The sequence below is a fragment of the Accipiter gentilis genome, unplaced genomic scaffold (assembly GCF_929443795.1).
Source record: "Accipiter gentilis unplaced genomic scaffold, bAccGen1.1, whole genome shotgun sequence".
Lineage (NCBI taxonomy): Eukaryota > Metazoa > Chordata > Aves > Accipitriformes > Accipitridae > Astur > Astur gentilis.
The window spans coordinates 44,389-64,555 of NW_026061141.1; the positions used below are offsets into that span (position 1 = coordinate 44,389).

The window sequence follows — 20,167 nt, forward strand, 5'->3', positions numbered from 1 at the left end:
TAAAACGAGCTCGCTTTGGTTAAAATCAGAACCGACTCCAGTGGGTCGTGCCTTTCCCTACCTCATACCGCTGTGGGATGAAAAGGTTTGCAGGCTCTCCCCAGGACAAGGAGAAAAAGAAAAAACGAAAGAGAAAACAGGTCTGGGGAGAGAAGAGTGACAGACACGCAGAAAAGAGGAGGAGGAAGAGAGAAAACGTTTTTGGGGACGGACCGGTGAAAAGATGCAGGAAGGTCCAGCAGTTCAGGAAGCCCAGGTGTGTACCAGGCTCTGCTGCCCATCTTTCCCAACTCTCAGCGCTGCTGCAAGTCAGTCCGACCTGCTGGCAAGGGACGGTGCTGCGCGGGGCTTGGAAATAACTCCATGGCCGCTCCCCAGGGGCTCCCCATCGAGCCCTGCTGCGTGGCACAGGGGCCCTGTGCATCTGTGCATGCATGCAGGTCTCTAAGGGCATTTCCCGTGGGCATAAGGCGCCAGAGCTGTGCCCTGGTTGATGCCAGCCATAGCTCTCTCTTCTGGGCTATGAACAATTCCTCGTCAACGGTGTTCCCTAAAGAAAGGGGAAGCGAGTCATGCCTATTCCTGCCTTCATGGGTTTATCAGTGCTCTCTGACTCTGTCGTTGTAGGTGCCGTTACCCTGTTACTGGCTGAAGCCCTGTGACTCCCAGGCCCGTCCCCCGCCGCAGTTGATGTTTGCAATAAAAGGATCTTTTCTCTCTTCTGAGTGTGTCTGCCATACGATATTCTGGAGTAGGTAGATGGGTTTTTGTGATGAGTCCTCGGGGAGGAGTCTGGGATCTTGCCTTGTCCCAGCATCCTTTCCCGCAGGCATCAGGGCTGAGTTCAGGTGCTTTAGGAGTGAAACCAAAGCACGGACTCACACAGGAGGGTGGAGGTTGGAAGGGACCTGTAGAGTTCCTCTGGTCCAACCTGCCTGCTCAAGCAGGCTCACCTAGAGCAGGTTGCCCGGGACAATGTGCCCTTGGGTTTTGAACATCGCCAAGGACGGAGACTCTGCAAACTCCCTGGGCAACCTGTGCCAGTGTTTGACCACGTTGACAGGAAAAAGTTGTTTTCTCATGTGCAGCTGGAGCATATCATGTGTTTTAATTTGTGCCTGTTGCCGCTGGTGCTCTCACTGGGCACTCTTGAGAAGAGCCTGGCTCCCTCATCTTCATTCCCTCCCAGCAGGGATAGATAGATGATAGATTGATAGATAGATAGATAGATAAGAAACCCCCCGGCTTTCTCTTCTCCCCACGGCAGTGTGCCAGCTTAAAAGCACCAGGGCAAAGTTGGCTTCCTTGAGGCTCCTTGTTTTGCAGGTGACTTGGAGACGTGGAGGTGCGTGAGGTTCCCCTGCCAAGAGAGGCAGAGGGCTGGAGGGCACAGCTGGACTCCTGCTCCTGCAACAGCAGGGACTCGCTGGCCAGAAATGGCCCCGAGGACCCCGGCAAGGGGCTGTGCTCAGTGCTGCAGAGGAAGGGGAAACTCCCCCCGGGAGCTGTGCCAATCTGCCCGGGGGAAAAAAACTCCTTCCTGAGCCCAGCCCTGGTGCCCCGAGCAGGGTCCGGGGAGCTCCTGCGGGGGAGCGCGTTTGGGGTCGGCAGCCAGGGACCTTTTCCAGCCTGTTTGGTGCAAAGGCACGGGTGGGCATGGGGCATCAGTCCCGGGAGAGCCGTGGCTGACTCCTCTTTCCCGGGAAGGGCAGGTCGCTCTCGCCGTGTCTCTGTCCTGCGCCCACCCGGGTTTCTTTGTCCTGCCAGCTGCTGCCCAGCGAGGAGGATTCGGCTGAGCTCAGCAGGGATGTCCCGGGACCCGCTGAAGGAGAGCTCCTGCTTGGTCAGCATCCTGACCGCTAGCCCCGCTCTCGGGACGGCATGTCCCGTCCCACGCGTGAAGCGGTGCCTGGGCTTGCCCTGGGAGCGGCACGACTCGGGAGCGTTCTCCGGCTGCTGCGGCTCCCGTCCGTGCGATGGACGGAGGCGGCGGTTTCCCTGGCGGCTCTCCGCTGGTCTCGGCCCGCGACCCCTCGGGCTCCCTTTGGGCAGCCCTGCCCCGCACCCTGGGGATGGAAAGCGGCGCGATCCTGCTGCAGCTGCAGCTGCTGCGGGGACAAAGCCACGGGGGAGTGAGCGAGCGAGCAGCCTCGTGGTGCTTGGTCGCCAGCTGGGCTGAAACCACCACAGTCCTTTTTTGCTGACATCATCGCAACTGGGGAGAGAAAGGGCTGAGCTACCAGGGCCACTGCCAGCAGACTGTCATTAAGCACCAGAGTCAACGTTGACTCGAGAGGCCTGGGCAGAGCCCAGACCCCCCTGAAAGCAGCTGCAAGACCTGCCACGAGGTACAGGCCAACTCCTCTGATGCTTCGGGCTCACGCTGGAACCCCAAGCGCTCCAAGCCCCAAAATGCAGCTGCCTCTGCAGCGCAGCAGCAGCAGCAGCAGGAGCCAGTGCCGAGCAGCGTGGGGAGATGGAGCAGAGAGGGGGGGCGCCCGGGCCGGGCTCGGCTCCGTTCGGCTCATCTCGTTTCTGTTCGGCTCCCTTCGGCTGAGCTCGACTCCCTTCGGCTGGGCTCGGCTCATCTCTTCGTCTGGGCTCGGCTCCTCTCGGCTGGGTTCGTCTCCTCTCGTTTGCGCTCGGCTGCCCTCGGTTCCGCTCCGGCCGCAGCCCCGGCCCGGCCCCGCCTGAGGCAAGGGCGGGCGGCGGGCGCGGCGGGGCCGGTGGCCGTGGCGGGGGCTCCTCCCCGTCCGTGGAGCGGTGGGCTGCCCGGCGGTCGCCAGCGCCGGGGCTGCCCGGGGGCCTCGCAGGCCGGCAGCGGGGCTGAGGCGGCGGCGGCGGCGGTGGCGGCATCTCCCCTCGCGGCAGGCCGGGGCGCCGGGTCCCGGCCTTCCCCCCGCAGGCCCGGCCGGTCCCGGCCCCTCCCTGCCGCCCCCGGGGCTGCGGGGGCAGCAGGGGACTGCCTGCCGCTGGTGGCTGTCCGGCGGAGGCCGGCGGGCACCGCGGAGACGTGCGGCTGTGTGTGGAGAGAAAGGAGTTTCTGCCGGCTGTCCCCGCAGGGAAGGGACCCGCAGCCGCCGGGGGTCTCCCTCCCTCCCTCCCTCCCTCCCAGCCTGGCGTGGGTGGCGGGCTGCGACACAGTCCTGCCCGGGCGTTCTTGGCAGCCCCCGGGGCAAGAGGCCCTGGAGGGAGCTTCAGGGAGGTCGGCAGTGGCGTTTCCAGAGCAGTCGCGTCCCGTTGGCTCTGCTGCTTCCTTCCCTCGGCTGGGAGAACGGAGGACGTCCTCGACAGCAGGTACCTACCTGTCGGTTGCCTGAAACCAGGAGGTTCCTAGGTTCCTAGGAGACCCTCAGTTCGGACGGGACTGGGGGGGCTGCTCTTTTCCTGCCCTCTTTCACTGACCGTGAAAGCGGTCGCTTCCGAGGGGCTACTGCGCTTGCACGGGAGTGTAATGGGAGTAATGGGAGCTGTAAAAAGCGCTCCTGTTCCAGTGCCGTGCGTGGGTTTCGTGCTTCAGTGGGAAAAGAGGCTGGTTTTACTGACGGTGTTTTGAAATGTTGTTTAAAGCGTTCAGCTGAGAAGCTCTCGAGCCTCTGTAGTGGTTTAACCCCAGCCGGCAGCTAAGCCCTGCACGGCCGCTCGCTCGCTGCCCCGCAGTGGGAGGAGGGAGAGGATCGGAAGGGTGAATCAACTCGCGTGTTGGGATAAAGATGGTTTAACAAGTAAAAGCTGTGCACGCGAGCAAAGCCAAGTCAGGAATTCAGTCACTGCTTCCCATTGTCTGGCAGGTGTTTAGTTTGCAGGAAAGCAGGGTTCCATCACGCCTAACAGTTACTTGGGCATGTCCCCCCTTCCTCCTTCTTCCCCCAGTTATATTGCTGAGCGTGACATCCTGTGGTCTGGAATATCCCTTGGGTCAGTTGGGGTCAGCTGTCCCAGTTTTGTGCCCCCCCCAGCTTCTTGTGCACCCGCAGCCGACTCCCTGGTGGGGTGGGGTGAGGGGCAGAAAAGGCCTTGATGCTGTGTAAGCACTGCTTTCAGCACAAATCCAAAACGTAGCCCCGTGCAAGCTACTGTGGGGAAAATTAACTCTCTGCCAGTCAAAACCAGCACAGCCGTGGAGCTCTGTACGCAAAGTATGTCCTTCTTTCTTGGGCTGTCTGCTGGTAGCAATGTGCCTTTTGCTGGCCTGGCAATCTGGCGCTCAAGTGTGGATGTGGAAAGAGTCTTTGGAAACTCTCAGTGGCAGCAGTTGTTTGTTGTGCTCTTGGGATTTTTTCTTTCACGAGGTTCCCCTTGCGCTGCCACTCCTCTTTCCGACGTCTTTGTGACAAACCTGTCCTGTTGTTTGGAAAGAAGAGCGTGCCTCTGCTGCAGGCAGAGGGGCTGAGCAGGCCTTTTAGGATAACTGCTGCTCTCAGTTTCTAGAAGGCACTGTAGTGTCAAGCCTGAGAAAGGAGAGTGAAGGGAGAGTGTTTTAGTCTGTGGTACTGCTGGCATGCAAGGCAGAGAAAGGAAAGCGGCCTTTGGGTGTGCAGGGGACAATGAATAGGAAGGTTGTGGGAGGTAACAGTTGTGTGGTAAGGCTGCAATGGGAAGTTTGAGTTAGCAGCCAGCAAAGTAACTAAAGCACAGGGTGCTGAGCAGCCTGGTCAGCTGGGGAAGATGTAAAACAAGTGAGGAGGATGGTCCTTTAGAAGTGAAAAAGAGACTTTCCCTGAGGGTATTGCCCTGGAGGAATCTGCTTGTGTCTGCTAGTCAGGCAGGCAGACAGAGATGATGGGCAAGTGCTTCTGTGAGTGGGCAAAACCTTGACCAGCTCAGTCGAGGAGCTCTGGAGCTTTTAGTTTGAGAGGGGACTGGGAATTGCTGGAGGCTGCGATCTGTAATAATTCCAGAAGTTTGAGGTGCTCTGAAAAAGGAGCTGGAGCTGCTTAGGTTTAAGGGTTGTATTTTTAAGCAGGTGCCTCTAGATTGGGTCCTGCTGAAGGAGTGTTCTGTAGGGCTCAAACTTGGTCTGAAACTTTATGAGTTGTTGTTGGTGTCTCAGCCTCTGATAAAAAATGAATAATGATAGTATTCATGAGTATTAATAAAAAAGCCGTGGCTCAGCATAATCTGGCTCCCTGTGTATGTTGTTGCAAGGCTGTGATCATCATCGGACAGCAGTTCAAGGTTGATGCCCTCAGAGGCTTTTGGAAAATGTTCTGAACTGTTGAGGTTAAGTCTCTTTTCAGGTGGTGGCACCCGTGCAGAAACTAGGACTGAGATCCTTTTGAGCCAGGAAAGTATCCCTGCATCAGAGGAACAGAACAGTGTCGTGGCATCCCGAAAGGGCTGTTTTCATGCCAGTGAGGTTGCAGCAGGGCTAAAATGCCATAGGCAATGACTCAAGCCTCTGCCTAGAGAGTGGTTTTATGAGTGTGAGTGAATTTGCTTTGGCAATGAGATGTGCACAGGCATTGCCAGGGCCTGGCTTTACTCTGGAAGTGACTGTTGTTAGCTGCTGCAGAATTGAAGAGACTGTGCTATGAACACCACGCCAATTAGGCTGTCTCCAGACCTGAAGCTGCATTAAATCTCGTGCCACACTAGTCTCCTTTTTCCTTTGGAGAAGTAGGCCGAGTCTTTGAAATTCTGCTGCATGACTTTATTTTGGGATGAATTGAAACGCAGTTGTTTCTTTAGCTTTGCTTATTAGCATTCTGCTGGAATAGCGTCAGATCTAGGAGGATTAACCTTCCTCCTTGTTTTGTTCTCTGTGTTGATTTTGGAGAGGAAGGTGTGTTGTCTGTCTTGTGGTGTCGTGTGGTGTTCAGAAGATGCTTGAAATGTTGCTCTTGTCTGTGACCAAGCTCTTTCCCTCAGCGTAATCCCTTTGGACAGTGCTGCCAGTAGTGTGCGTACGTTTCTGAGCAGCCTGCAGGTGTTTGATCTCCTGATGGTACAGAGAGCACTGCATTTGTTTGAGTTTGGCAGCCTGTCATCGCCCCTTGCTTTCTTCCATTCTTTCCACCCTCTTCAGCGTCCCTTCCTGAATCGTACTTTTGTGTCCCTGGTGATTCATGAAGGCTTCATGACCACAGCGTGAGTCTTGGGTGGGTGATATCTGTCCTTCTGCTGTGGCGCGCTGTGTAACTCCTTTCATTAACTTGTTCCATATTAAGCGAGGAGAGGGCCTTTCTGAAGAGGAAGGAGAGTTCTCATCTCTGACCGAGTTCTGGCTGGGGCCCCTGAATGTGGAGGATATGAGAATGGCTGCCTGCCAGACCATATACCAGAGAACACTTGCATGCCGTAATTCCTTACACTCCACCCTATTTCCTTATTTCCAAGTGACACTTGTGCGACATTTGTTTACTTCTGAATGGGTTCAGCTTTCCTTTGAGACTTTCTCTCCCTGTGCATTTTATTGTTGGCCGATACCTGGCAGTGAACAACTTTGAGAAGCTGGCTTACAAAAGATGTAGTTAATAGTTGGGAAGCTGTGGAAGCCAGGGGACGTTCTTTTAATGACGCCATTACTTTGTGGCCAAGCTTGGTGACAGCTGATGAGTTCTGTTGTTGTCATCTTCTTCCTGAGACAGAAGAAAGCCCCTGCCGTTCCTGAGGAAATGAGACCAATATACTGCCTGTTTAAAAATGCTCCTGTTAGTTAAGTTGAAACAAATCTTCAGAGTACAGTAGTAGCATTGCAAATATTATTGAAGAAAATGTGCTGATCGTAACTGATACAGAAAATTATTGGTTAATTTCTTTTTCTTTTTCAATTTTGAAAATACTGAAAGGTATTCCTAGAAAAAGTTTCCCGTTTATAAAGCAGGAGTTTGTTGGGGCTGAATTACAGTTCCTTTGTAACTGAATTGGGTCAATATTCCGAAAAAGGGGAATATGTTTATTTTTGAAACAGGTCAATACTTGCATGTGTTGTGCTGGCAAGGAGGAGGCTTCTTAAATGTAGAACTTGTTAAATTTAAAAGCACACCTCCACTCTCCATAGTATAGTATTGCTTCTATGTTAATTCAGGGTTAAGATATTCGTTCACTTCAGTTTCTGTGAATCTGTTAGGGCAGCGTGCTCTAAGGTGATGGGAGGGAGCAGGGGGAAGAAGGGGAGGAGGAAAAGCAAAATATCTGCAACCTGCTCTTCCATGACTCCTGCAAACTGTAATGTTATTTTTTTTTGTTATTTTTTCCCCTACCTTCTGCGCATTATGTGCTCGAGCAGAAAGTAGATTCAAGTGAGGAACTTCCTTTTGAGGACTAAAGGATGCCTCAGTGCCTTGTTGCCATTGTAGCTGTGAGTGTAGCTGTAGTGGCAGACATGTGTTTTCTTATTTTTAATATTATTTTTAGGTTTTGACTTAAACCAACCCTTGTCGGCCTAGTTAAGCTTTTTTTATTGTCTGACCCCAGATCTCACAGGGACAAACACAGCAGCAGTATCTAAGCAAGGGATCAGGCTGCATGTGCTCAGAGGGGTGGTGGGATGTGGTTAAGCAGCCTTAACGTTGTGCATGTCTGCAACTCTTGCATCTCACGTTACGGCCCTGTTTGCCATGCCCCTCTCACCTCTGGTTTCTCGCCCCAGGTACGGTCCACAGTGAGCGACTTTGCTGTTTTCCTCACCATCGTCATCATGGTGCTCCTTGACTTTGTGGTTGGGATCCCATTGCCGAAGCTCCAGGTCCCCCATGCGTTCAAGGTAACGGGGTGTTTTGGCACGTGGGGGTGCCACAAGGTGATGCTGGGGCAGGGCAGGGCTGAGTCTGGAGGAGATGCTGGTGGTGTGACCATCTCCTCTTCCACCTCCAAGTGCCTTGCTTCCTCCTGGAAATGAGAAGATGGCCCCAAAACTAGATACCTACAGGGGAACTATCTAGAGCTGCTTGCTAGGAGGAGACTGGCACTGCTGAAGCCCATGGGAGAGGGGGACATGAAGCCAGGGCTGGGAGGTGCTCTGACACAAGGAGGGAGGGGAAAATGAAAGCCAGTGGAGTGCCTGGGCTGGGAGACGATGCTGATGTGTGGGCTTTGTTGCAGCCTACCAGAGACGACCGCGGGTGGTTCATCAACCCCATAGGACCCAACCCTTGGTGGACGGTGTTGGCTGCGCTCGTCCCAGCTCTGCTCTGCACCATCTTGATATTCATGGACCATCAGATCAGTGCCGTTATTGTGAACAGGAAGGAGCACAAGCTGAAGGTAAGGGCCTGTGAGAGATGACTCCAGCCCGTTCTGGGCTGCAGGTCTGGGGAGAAGCTCTTATTCCCGATGCTTTCTGAAGGCATTGGTTTGGGACAAGGTCAGGCTGCGTGGCAGGATGCTCTCCTGGATTAACGATGATGCAGGGAGCAAGTGACAGGGCAGTATAGATGAGCAACCTTTTGGAGGAGCAAATTAATCTTGGAGCAATAGAGAAGTGCGTTTTTGTTTTAAAATGGCAGCAGCAGCAGGTGCGGGGAATGAATTGTTTTGATGCGCTGCCAGGGATAACTCAGAGTCACACCTTCCTCGCAAGTGGTAGAATTTTCTTTGTAAGTGGAAAAAATGGTTTGGTGCTTTTGGGTTGTGGGTTGGTTTTTTTTTTGGAGAAGTATGTATCGCACAAGCTCTGCGTATCCCTTGTGTCTGAACTCCTGCCAGATTTTCATGCCAGGTGCTTGTGCAAAGCCTGCATACACCCTTGCTTGTTTCCATTTCTTGTTTTGAATTCTGAAGAAGTTGACTTGTGCTCGAGCAGGGTTTGAGTCTGACTTGCGACGTTATCCTTGCTCTTGTGCTATGGGATGCTCTGTTTCTTGTTTTCCTGCCTGCAGAAAGGATGCGGGTACCACCTGGACCTTTTTGTGGTGGCCGTGATGCTCGGGGTGTGCTCTGTGATGGGGCTGCCCTGGTTTGTGGCTGCGACCGTCCTGTCCATCACCCACGTGAATAGCCTCAAAGTAGAGTCTGACTGCTCAGCTCCAGGAGAACAACCCAAGTTTCTGGGGATACGAGAGCAGAGAGTCACTGGCTTGCTGATCTTTGTGTTCATGGGCTGCTCCGTCTTCTTCACTTCTGTGTTAAAGGTGAGAGGAAAATGCAAACCACCCAACAACCGCGAGCTTGTTGGAGGTTACAGAAAAACAGTCCCTTCTCTGCAGGCCTGAGTAGTTAGTTGTGGAGCGGAGGAGGAGGAGGTGATCCCAACCCTTGGGGCTTGACCCACGGTGGGAACCAGCCTCGGTTAGGCTTTGCAGCCCTTCAGGCCCCCGTTTGGTGTGCTCGAGATGAGCGAGCAATGCAACTGCTTGAATTTTTGGGTGTCTTTCAGGCCCGCCCATGTTTATGGGTTACAGTTGAGCATATTCAGACCAGCACATCTGCTGTCTTTCAAACAGGCAGCCCTTTAGTGGCTGCAATTTGCTCCCCAAATGCCCCGGAGCAGCCGTTCCCAGGAGCTAAACACACTGAGGTCATCCCCGTGGGCTTCCTTGCACGTTCCTCCCACAAAGTAATCTCGTCTCTAGGCTAAAAGGAGGCCTGTGGCCTTTGCCTGTTGCCCCAAGAATAGGCAGAAGTGTTTCTTCTACCGCCAGAGAATGCGGCATAGGGTAGCACGGGTGAAATCGCCTATTTTCCTCCAACCTTTCTGGAAAATAGGATTATTCTGAGGAGAGGTAACTCCCAAGTTCAGCCTAAAGCAGAGCCTTAGCTCACTCGTGCGCACAAAATGGCAAAACAATGGTTAAAATCTGACCCATCTCTAAGCCTGAATGGAAAAAGCTTCAAGCAATTTTAGGCAGTGCCTGTGGAAGAGGGTGGTAATACTGAAAATGCAATACAGAAAAAGAAACGATTGCATTCTTTCTTTTTTTTTTTCTTTCCCCCCCCAGTTTATACCAATGCCTGTGCTTTATGGCGTCTTTCTCTACATGGGTGTGTCGTCGCTCAGAGGAATTCAGGTACGGACTCTTTTACAGCGTGCAGCATGTCGGCTCCCTGGTATTTTGTCTCCGTAGCAGCAGGGAAAAAAGCAGTGGCATGGGAAAAACTTCTCGCAGAGCAAGCAATGAAACTCTTTTGTGTAAGAAAGAGATTGGTGGAGGCACAGGAGGTATAGAGGGCTGGGAGGACCAGGCAAGTTCAGCGCTCTCTGTTGCAGGGTTTAGGGCAGGTCAGTGTTTGGTTACGTGAAAAGCGGGGGAATTTGGTGCAAAGGGAAGGCAGTTTCTACCACTGGTGGAAATCCTTGCGGGGGGATTCAGTGGGCTGAGAAATGCTAATAATGGAATGGCATGAAATAGTTGCCGTTTGGTGGGCAGCTCTCAGGGGCAAGCCGGTTGCTAGATGGAGCGAAGGGAAAATGGGTGCTGCTCCCAGGAGGAACGCGGTGGGATCCAGGATTTCTGACGGCAAGCGAGATGCTGCAAAGTGCCTCCACGTCTCGAGAGGGCCAGCAACTTGCCGCAGTCCCAAGGTGGCAACCTTTCCCTTTTATTTCGCAGTTCTTTGATCGCTTGAAGCTGTTTTGGATGCCGGCGAAACACCAGCCGGATTTCATCTAACTGCGGCACGTGCCCTTGCGAAAGGTGCATTTCTTCACGGCGATCCAGCTGACCTGCCTCGTCCTGCTCTGGACCATCAAGGTGTCCCGTGCCGCCATCATCTTTCCCATGATGGTAAGAGCTGCCACCGCTCGGCAGCGGGGTGTTTGCAGCGTTGGAGTGAGAGGTGGCATCGTCTCTGAGCTCACTGCATCTTCCCTCTTATTCGTGAAGGTTTTGGCTCTCGTCTTTGTCCGGAAAGCGATGGATTTCTGCTTCTCAAAGCGAGAGCTCAGCTCTCTGGATGACCTTATGCCAGAAAGGAAGAAGAAGTTGGACGATGCCAGAAATGAAGCTGGAGAAGAAGACGAGGTAAGGCTTGCTGTGTCCTCGGGGCTGGACATCTCCGTGTGTCTGTGAGATTGCCTGTTTCTCTTACAGCTTGTCTGGAAACGTTGGGGGAAGATCAGCACTCAATCGAAATAGATCCCAATAGCCTGTAACTTTTGTAACCTTTGTTTCCTCAAGTAGCAGTGAGCTGAGCGCTTGAATACAGGTGTAATTTTTAAAACGAGTCGTTTTTCACAAAGGTCATTATCATTATGATGATTATTATTAGATGCTGCTGCTGCTGCTGCTGGCAAGACTTGCTCATAATCGTGTTTTGAACACACAATCCCCCTGCCCCGAAATCTTTGGAGTGAACGGTTTCTCCCCTGCTGCACTAATACCTATAGCTGCCAAGGGGCAGAAGGGGAGGGCAGACTGCTAAGTTTGTGCTGGGCATTCAGCTTATCTCCACTTTGATCAAAGACAGAGAACGTGATTTGTCCCTTTTTTACATCAGGAGTCCAGGAGCGTGATGGAAGCTGCTGCTGCTGCAAGTTCAGTTCAGCTGAACGTGGGGAAGACCAGTGACGTGGATATCCCAAAACAAAGCAGTGACAGGTAAAGCCCCACCAAGCGCCAGGAACCCCGGCAAGATTAGCTTGAAGGTGTTTGGCAGAGTTTTCTCCACTTGCCTCTTTGTGGGGCATCCCACAGAAACCAGCAGGCAGCTTGGTGGGAAAATCAAATTTGGGGGCAGGGCTGCAGGAGGCAATTGCAGGGCTCTGACCCCAAGCAGAGTGGCTGCAGCACTCGCGTTTGACCCCCAAACCTTGCCTCATCAGTGCCTTTACGGTAGCTGGAGATCCTCATACTTACACATGAGGAGTTGCAGGCGTGATCTGTACCAGCAGTGGCTTAGGAACCCGGACCGGGGCTAAGCCCCAGCAAGAGCCTTTGCACAGAGCTGTTGCTCTGCAGCTCCCCGGCTTGCCTCCCAAAACTCCTCATCCAGCAAAACCTCCCACGCTTATGCAGAGCTTTGATTCTCAGGGCTCCGCTGTTCCTCTTGCTGATGCTAATGCCCTTGGTGGCATCAGTTCCCATAATCACGGATTGCTATGTAAAATATTTATTGCAGGACTGATCCTTCTGAGATTGTTATCCTGGATGAAATGTCACAAATGACCGTATGGAAGGCTCTCACTTTGAAGACAGAAACCCTTTGAATCCAGGGAGGAAAAAGGTAAAGGATTGCACGTGAACGTGACCGTGCTCCTCTGCAAGCGACGGCGCACGCCTACACTTTTCCCACGCTTTGGCCGGCAAGGCTGAGCAAATGGCCTGTCCCTGGGAACAGGCAGTGAGGACCGTGGCATGCAAACCAGCTCCTCTCTGCTGTGGTGGTGCCCCGAACAGGGCTGAATCAGCAGCAGCTGGCAGGTCTTCCACTGATGATGCTCTCCCTCTTTTTCTCTTCCCTTCGCCTTTCCCCACTCCCGCTTTTCACGTTTAGGAATCTTGACTTTGAAGGAGAGGAGTGAGAGCGTGACTCGGGGATGTGCCAACGCAGACAGAGGGAGAAGGCGCTTTGTTTCAGTTGGAGGATTCCCATTAAAGCCATGCAGATGTTTTCAGTTATCCTTGGTGTGCTTCAGGCATTCAGTATCTCTAGACCAGCAAGCTGAGGGGAACGTCACAGTCAAGGGGAGTTTGGTGGTGTACAGTCTGTGTGCGTACGTGCGTGTGGGGGTGTGGGTTTGTAGTGGTAGAGGGACTGCTACTGCTTTATCATTCAGTGCTCTTCTTTTAATACCTAATTCCTCCTCTTTGTTTTCCTTCTCTTTTTTCCAAATGTAAACTGGGAATGTCCAAAATAATTTTCTGTTATATTTGATGCATTCTCCACTTTCTTCTTGATCACGACTGGGTTTTTAGTCTGGTTTGGAGTTCTGGCTTTAATTCACTCTTATGTCTCTTACTGGTACGAGAGGGATGCCCTCTGCAGCAGGGCAGCATAGAGAGCGTCCGAGCAGTTGGCCTAAGGTGAAAGAAAAGCATTTGCTCCCTGCGCTCCAGTTTTACCTTTCTTGGTTGGTTTGGCAAGTATCACAATAATGTGTGATGAACTGACTGTAAACCCCATTAACCGTCTTCCCGTGCCACTGGGGGGGGTTGGTAGGGAATCCGGGAGTGAAGTTGTGCCGGGAAGAAGGGAGGGGTGGAGGGAAGGTGCTCTGAGATTTGGTTGTATTTCTCATTACCCTGCTCTGGTTGATTTGTAATAAATTGAGTTAATTTTCCCCAAGCGGAGTCTCTTTTGCCTGTGACGGTAATTGGTGAGTGATCTCTCCTGTCCTTATCTCGACCCACAAGCTCTTTGTTATATTTTCTCTCCCCTGTCCAGCTGAGGAGGGGGAGTGATAGAACGGCTTTGGTGGGCACCTGGCATCCAGCCAGGGTCAACCCACCACAGGGGGAAATGATGTACTTAAGAAATGATGTACTTAAGCCACACGAAAAAGGCCACAAAGCTCTTGTGAAACAAGATCCCCTTTGTATGATCAACGCATGCCTTGCTAACAACTGTGCCCCTGAAGAAGAACTAAAAAACTGAGAAGAAGGGAACATCCTACCCCAGGAGGCGCCAAAAAGTTGAATAATTGCTAATAGGCATGAAGTCAGAAGCATCTTTGAATACTGGAGGAAAGGTGAAGAAAGGTGGCAGGGGGAGATCATGACCACCAACTCAATTCCACACCAAAAAGACTTACCCCCCCACTCTCCTTGAGCATGTGCTGTAGAAGAAAAGAACACTGGACCTTTAATTCCAAGCAGGGAAACTGTAGCCCAATAGAAACTGTGCAAGATAAGCTACTCCCGGCAATAGTTTTGGGAAGAACTTTGGAAATCGAATATGTATAACTGAACTGTATAAATTGCTTGCCCCTTTAGGCATGAGGGGTGCTAGTGTTGCGGATTACCACCTAGCCCCCATCTTTGCGTAAACATGAACCGGAATAAAATACCTCTGCTCTGCTGTGTTTATATTGGCATTTTGCACCCCGGGTAAACGACCCCACTTTTGGGACAACAGTGGGGCAGGCAAAGCACCGCATCCCGCAGGCCGAGGGGCTCAGGCACCCACGCCGCTGCCGGAGGACTGCCGGCAAGAGGTTTGGCATCTGGCGAGGGGCTGCTGGGCCAGGGTGCCCAGGCACCCACCCCACTCCCCCAGCCGCAGCCACGAGTGCTCTCAGTGCTGGGGCAGAGGCCGTAGCAGCTGCCTGTGCCCAAGCCTGTCCCGAGCGGAGGGAAGACTTTGCTGGCGAGGAGCAATCCAGTGAAGGCATTGCTGAAATTGCTGGGCTTGAAGTTGCTGCCGGGCCAGGAGGGGGCCGAGGGGTCCTTGTGCAGCACGTCCTGCTCCAGGGGCAGCAGCTCTCAGGCCAGCAGCAGTCTGCTGGGGGGGACGCTCAGCAGGGACTCGGGGATGGGGACCCATGATACCGAAAAGCCGGTCGAAGAAACTCTCTAAGACTCATTTTGGAGTTTTAGAAAGTAGGCATTCCTACCCCTACTTCCCACCCCGGCTGGCCAACGCAACGCGCTGCCTACCTTCTTGAAGAACAGCAGTGGTCTGATGCTGACGAAGCCCATCTTGTTCTTCTGGACATGTTTCAGGAGGAAAGCATCCTTGGCCAGGTTCTCGTCAGAGAGGTGGAATTCCACCTGGGACACAACCCTCCTGGCCAGCGGCCGGTCAGGGACGGAGTAGCTGCAGTCCAAGAGATCACCCCCCAGAACATCGCTCACATCGCAGAAGCTCCCGGCAAAGCAGCAGGGACACGGGTGTGACTTGGTGGCCTTTGGGATGTGCAGCACTGCCCAGTCCCAGCCACAGCGGTGCAGATGGCAGAGTCTTGAGGAGCAGGGGGGCTCAGCTGCGCTCTGAAATGAAACGGAGTTTTACGCTTTTAGAAGCGCGCTTGCCTTCACGCCCCCAGCATCGGTCCCTGCCACAAGTTACGCAGCACATGGCCTTGCACAATCTTGCAGCCAGAGGTGCCTCACGAACAGAGCGCAATCTCTTTGATTACCAGGATACAGGCCAGGAGAGATCTTTGGCCTCCGGTTCACGGCAGTTGTCCCGACTCCCCCAGGCCACACACTGTTCACACAGCGGGAGCGAGAGGCCTGTGTCCTTGGTACCCTTGGGGTGTCCTTGCTAGCGCCGAATCCTCCAAGCACGAGGAGGGGATGTACTAACCCCATCCCTGGGATCCCGTAGAGCGCAAACAGCCCCAGCACCCCGACACCGGACGTTGGGCAGAATCCAGTCCTTTTCTGGGAGCACGCGGCGGCGGGTACCGTCTCCTCCGGGGTGTCACGCACCCAGGGAAAGGGCCGCCCCCTCCCAGGGGGATCCAGAGCTGCTGCTTTTCCCAGCAGGAGACTGAAAGACCTGACAGCACTACTGGAGCGAGGGCTGGGGGAAAGCATGCCACCGAGCGACACCGCGTGACCTTCCTTCGTGCCCTCGAGGTCCTTTTTCCTATTTCTGCCTCGCTCCGGTCAACGCAGCGAACAGAAGCGTGGGCAACCATCACAAACGCATTTGCCATCTGGCGCAAGGAGGCTGCGGCTGCAGCTTGGTCCCCGCTTGGCTCAGCTGAATCAACTTGTTGTTCTTCCCCCACCGGAAAAATACTGTTGAAAGCCAAGAGCATTTGCACCCGCAGACCCCGAGAGCCGCCTGTAGGCCCCGGGGCCACCCCAGCCTCCCTTAACCCTTTCCCTCCCCAGGAGGAGCTGGGGAGGCTCTTGGGGGTGGGGCGGAACACAGGGAGCCCCCACATTCCTTCCGGGGAGACGCCAAAGAGTCCTTGGCAGCCAACAGCCAGAAGGGACCATGGCGCGGCCACCAACGCAGCTCCCACTGCCTGGGCCATGGGGCCCCCCGGCGCCCCAGCTTTTCCAGCCATTCGTGCTCCCCAAAACCTTCTACCCTCGAGGTAGGGACCGACCCCAACCCCTGCAGCCCAGGGACGCTCTTGGGGGGCAAGAGCAGAGGTGACCGCCGGCCATCGCTCCTGTCTCATTCTCTTAGGCTCAGCCAACCCGTGCCGCCTGCCCACGCGGGAGCAGCCCTTCCCTGCAGCCCGGGCCCCCCGGGCCCCCCAGGCACCACCAGCAGGTATGGCACCCCAGTCTGCTCTGGCACCTTCGCCATCCCCATCACACCCGTTCCCCCGGCACTTTTCGCATGGGGGTTCAGCAAGCCCCGGTGAGCATCCTTGCCCTCGCCCGGGCGGCGCGTGCCCAGTAAAGCCCATCTGCAGAGAATTCCCCAAATATTTGGGGCCACCTCTCCCCTTTCACCTCCTAGATGCCAGTCTCCTCCCCGATTTGCAACCCTGTCCCACCGGCACAGCGGCTCACCCCGTGGGGATCACCCCGGCCACAAGCTCCCCACACCCCTGGCCCAGAGCTGGGGGATGTCGGCCATCAGGGCCGGCTCAGCGGGTGCCCCTGGACAGCCACCCCGGCCCAGCACGGTTCCCCCTCACCCACACAGGTCTGCAGAGGGCTCCATGTGGCTGCCTCTTCGACCCCCGAGTCTTCCGCATCCAGTGGACAACCACCGACCTGCCTCCACCGGCCAGCGCCACGCTCGGCCAAGGCGCCACTTCTCTGCCAGGTGCTGCCCTGTGGGGTCCCGGGGGCTGCGGGGCCCCCCAGGGCCAACCATGATACCTCACACACTACAAAAATCAGAGGAGTGGGGTGACCCCAGACCCTCTGGAACTGCCAGTGTCCATCCCTGGCTACCAGCACAGCGAGGGGCAGCTGGCACAGATCAACATCCCCAGCACGGCCACCCCTGTGGGGGCACCCCTGGGCAGCGATGTCCACACCAGCCCCTGCGCTGCCACCAACAACGAAGCCCTTGGGGACACTGCAGGCGACCTTGCAGTGTCCGAGGAGATGGTCCTGGAAGAGGCCCTAAGGCTCTTCGGTTGCTCCCTGGATGGAGTGGGGGTCAGCCAGGATGCTCCCAGCAGGAGCTCCGTGCCCGAGGACGCTGGTGGCACCAGCGCAGACACCCCAGACCGTGACTTCAGCTCGCTCTTGCTGCCTGAGGAGATGCTCACCCCCGACTACTGCATCCCCAAGCTCAGCGACGCCATGCTGAGCCTCAAAATAGTCAACGGCGGCGGGATGGAGCCCCAGGAGCCGTGGCAGGATGCGGGGATGGACCTGCCACCGTCCCCACCTGCCACGGCCGGCAAGCGGAGGAAGAGGCAGGCGCAGAGCTCCTTGCCAATGGCACCCAGCAAGCGCAGGGCTCTGGCAGCCAACGTGAGGGTGTGTGTGGGGGTGGGGATTAGACAGGGGTGAGAGGGATGGAGATGGGGGGAGTGGGGGGGGTGGGAGAGGAGGGGTGGGGTATATGGCAGGGGGGGTGGGCGGGGGTGGCTAGGGAGGGGTTAGACCAGCTTGGATGGGACCTTTTCTCTTGTCTTTTCAATTAAAAGCTGTTTCTCTAGAACCGCTCGGTGCCTATGTGGGAGGGGGAGGGAGCACAGGGGGCACCAAGAAACAGCCCCCAAGAGGTGCAAAAGCCGCACTGAGCCCCAAATCCGAGCCAGCAAGCCACGAGGGGAACCCAGCCACCCCCAGGGCCCAGTCACCACCAGCGGGGCAGGCGATGGTGGGGGGGGGACGGGAACGGGAACAACTCCCCTCTCCCCTTCCCCAGGGGAAGCAGCCCTTTGGTGGGGAAGCCAGGACAGACAGGTCCCTGCAGGACTCACGGACACGGCCCCACGCAGAAAGCAGCACAGAGCCCCTGCGACAACGACAGACCTTGGGGGCCGGGGGGGACACGGGCACACACGACAACAAGGGCTGCAAGGCCTTCGTCTTGAACACCACCAGCGTCCCCTCCAGCGGGGACAGGGCTCGGTGCACAGCCCTTCAAAGCCTCAAGACCATCACGGCCTTCCTCGGGTCCCACTGACCTCAGCCCCCAAGAGCCCAGCTTTGCCTCACTGACACAGCAAAATAATGCCAAATCACCCTAAGAATGGCGAGGGAGGGAGCTGCAGGCCAGGCAGGGACCCTCCTCCACTTGTCTGGCTGCGCCTTGGGCAGCCGCAAGACCAGGAAGGGGGGAGAAAAAATCAGAAGGAAAAAAAAAAATAAATCACTGCACCAGCCAGAAAGTGCCTGGAAACTTCATCCCTCTTCATTGCCCATTTCCCATGCGAGCTCCACAACCTGGGAGCAACGCAGCCAATAGAACCTTGGAGAAGCAGACTCACAGCCTGCTGCAGCTGGCCCTGCTCGAGCAGCCAAGGTGGGCTGGATGATCTCTAGAGGTCTTTTTCAGCATCCATTCTGTGCTGCTGTGACTCTGTCTCTATCATGGTTTAAGCTACAAAAATGAGAGCTATAAAAATGGAACGCTGTGTTAAGAGCACAAGGCTCTGCTAGCAACGACCTTGCTGTGGCTCCTTGCTGTGCTGAGCCCAACCGCGTTTTTAAGAGTAGATTCTTAGTGTGAGCAAAAGTGTGATTATTTTATTTTGTAATTTATGTAAATAAAGTGGGTTTGGTTTGTTTTTTTTTTTAAATAAGACTCTTCCAGAGCTCAGGTCAGGCTGAACCTGAGGGAAAGGGGCAGAGCCTCGCAGAGGGCAGAGCCACATCATGATAGGGGGGCCAGCAGGATCAGGGGGCCATGCGACACCCCCTGCTCACGTCCTGCCGGCTCCAGGAAGATGGTTGCACAAAGGACTCGGGGCGCAGCTCCAGGGACAGGGGTTTGGTGACCTGGCTCCAGCGCCTCTGGGGCCAGGGGCTAGGAGCTGTCGGGGGCTTCAGGGCTGTCAGGGGCTTCGGGACTGGGGGCTGCAGCCCTCTGCTTCAGAGGGACGATGCAGATGCTGTTCTTGGCCTCTTTGACTCTCCACCACGAGCCAAGCCTGCAGATGAGAGAGATGGGGGCTACCCTCCGCCAAGCCCTTGGAGGAGCAGGGGGGGGCTGTGCCCCTGGGCAGCACCAGGGAGGGGGGACAGTACCGGTGCTGCTGTCCAAGGCCAGCCACCAGGAAGTCACCGGCTGCAGAGAACTTGAGGCTGTTAACAAAACCCACCTGGAGGGGACAGGGCAGGGTGAGGGGCTCTGGCAGCCTCCTCCTGCCGCCCAGGGAGGGGAGCCCCCGCCCAGAGATGCCCCAAGCCCAGCTCCAATCCCCCACCTCCCCATCCATACCAACGGGATGTCCCAGAGGGGCTCCAGCTTCCGAAATCCCTCACCGCACTTCCAGAGCTTCACGCTGGCGCTGTGGGAGCCTGGGGCAGAGAGAGAAGACTGCCGTGCACTCCCACCCAGGTAAGGGAGCAGGACGCCCCCCTCTCCACACCCCCACTCCAAAGCAGCTGCCACACACCTGTAGCCAGGAGGTCCCTGTTGCGCAGGGCGGCCACTGCTGAGATCCAGTATGGCTGCTGCAGGCCCTGGGCATCCTGCATGCCATGTGCCTGCCGGGCCAGTGCCAGCGGCTTCTTTTTCGTTAGCCCCCACAGGGCTAGGGACCTGCCAGGGAGGGAAGGGGCGAGGGGGCCGAGGGGGGCACCGCCTGCGCACCCCAGGCACCACCCCGGCCCTGTGCTCACCCGTCATCGGCGCCTGACACCATGTGCTCCTCACTGATGAGCTGGATACAATCGATGGAGCCCCTGTGAAGAGAAGGGGCAACTGCCATCAGTTATGAGCATGCTTTGGGATCCTATTTAGGAGACAAGGGCTCACCGGGGCATCAGCATCCCCACAGTGCCGGCAGGCTCCTAGTGATGCTTGGCACCTGCACACCGCTGCCCCAGCCTGACGCCCCTGCCTGCAGCCCCCTCTCCCGCCCCAGACCTACTGGTGCCCGTAAAACACAAGCTGCGACTCCTCCGGGATCTTCCAGAGCCGCACGGTACCGTCCCGGCCCCCTGCCGTCACACAGCACTCCCGGCTCAGGCTGTCCAGCCCCGTGATGACATCCTGGTGCCCGAACCTGGAGAAGGAGATGGCAAAGTGCTGTGGCAAGCAGGGCCCTCTGCTACCACAACTCCCCCGGGCCTGCTGGCTCTTGTGACTTCTGACATCCCCAGGCAGGAGTGGCTGCGCAGCTGGCGGTGCGGGCAGGAGGCAGAGCTGCCCTTCCTGCTGGGGACGTGGAGGGGAGGATGCTGCTGGAGTCAGAGCATTGGTGGCTTTGTAGCTCCCGAGCTCGGCCACGTCAGCCCAAAGC

General features: G+C 55.8%; 1 protein-coding gene across 1 annotated transcript; it reads left to right on the plus strand.

Annotated features, from left to right (window-relative positions):
- Positions 1-3,088: 3,088 nt before the first annotated feature.
- LOC126037495 (electroneutral sodium bicarbonate exchanger 1-like) lies at positions 3,089-14,017 on the plus strand. Its single transcript, XM_049797831.1, has 10 exons — positions 3,089-3,297; positions 7,595-7,708; positions 8,047-8,208; positions 8,823-9,074; positions 9,882-9,950; positions 10,494-10,667; positions 10,767-10,904; positions 11,380-11,480; positions 12,001-12,105; positions 12,376-14,017. Exons 2-6 carry the CDS (start codon positions 7,643-7,645, stop codon positions 10,551-10,553), a joined length of 609 nt encoding a protein of 202 aa, XP_049653788.1. The 5' UTR covers positions 3,089-3,297; positions 7,595-7,642; the 3' UTR covers positions 10,554-10,667; positions 10,767-10,904; positions 11,380-11,480; positions 12,001-12,105; positions 12,376-14,017.
- Positions 14,018-20,167: the final 6,150 nt, after the last annotated feature.

Bases quoted from the DNA above. Each gene is read 5' to 3' on its own strand.
- LOC126037495 (XM_049797831.1), top strand. From the start codon at position 7,643: ATGGTGCTCCTTGACTTTGTGGTTGGGATCCCATTGCCGAAGCTCCAG. The intron at 7,709-8,046 runs GTAACGGGGTGT...GCTTTGTTGCAG, and splicing joins AGGTCCCCCATGCGTTCAAG to CCTACCAGAGACGACCGCGG. The intron at 9,075-9,881 runs GTGAGAGGAAAA...TTCCCCCCCCAG, and splicing joins TCTTCACTTCTGTGTTAAAG to TTTATACCAATGCCTGTGCT.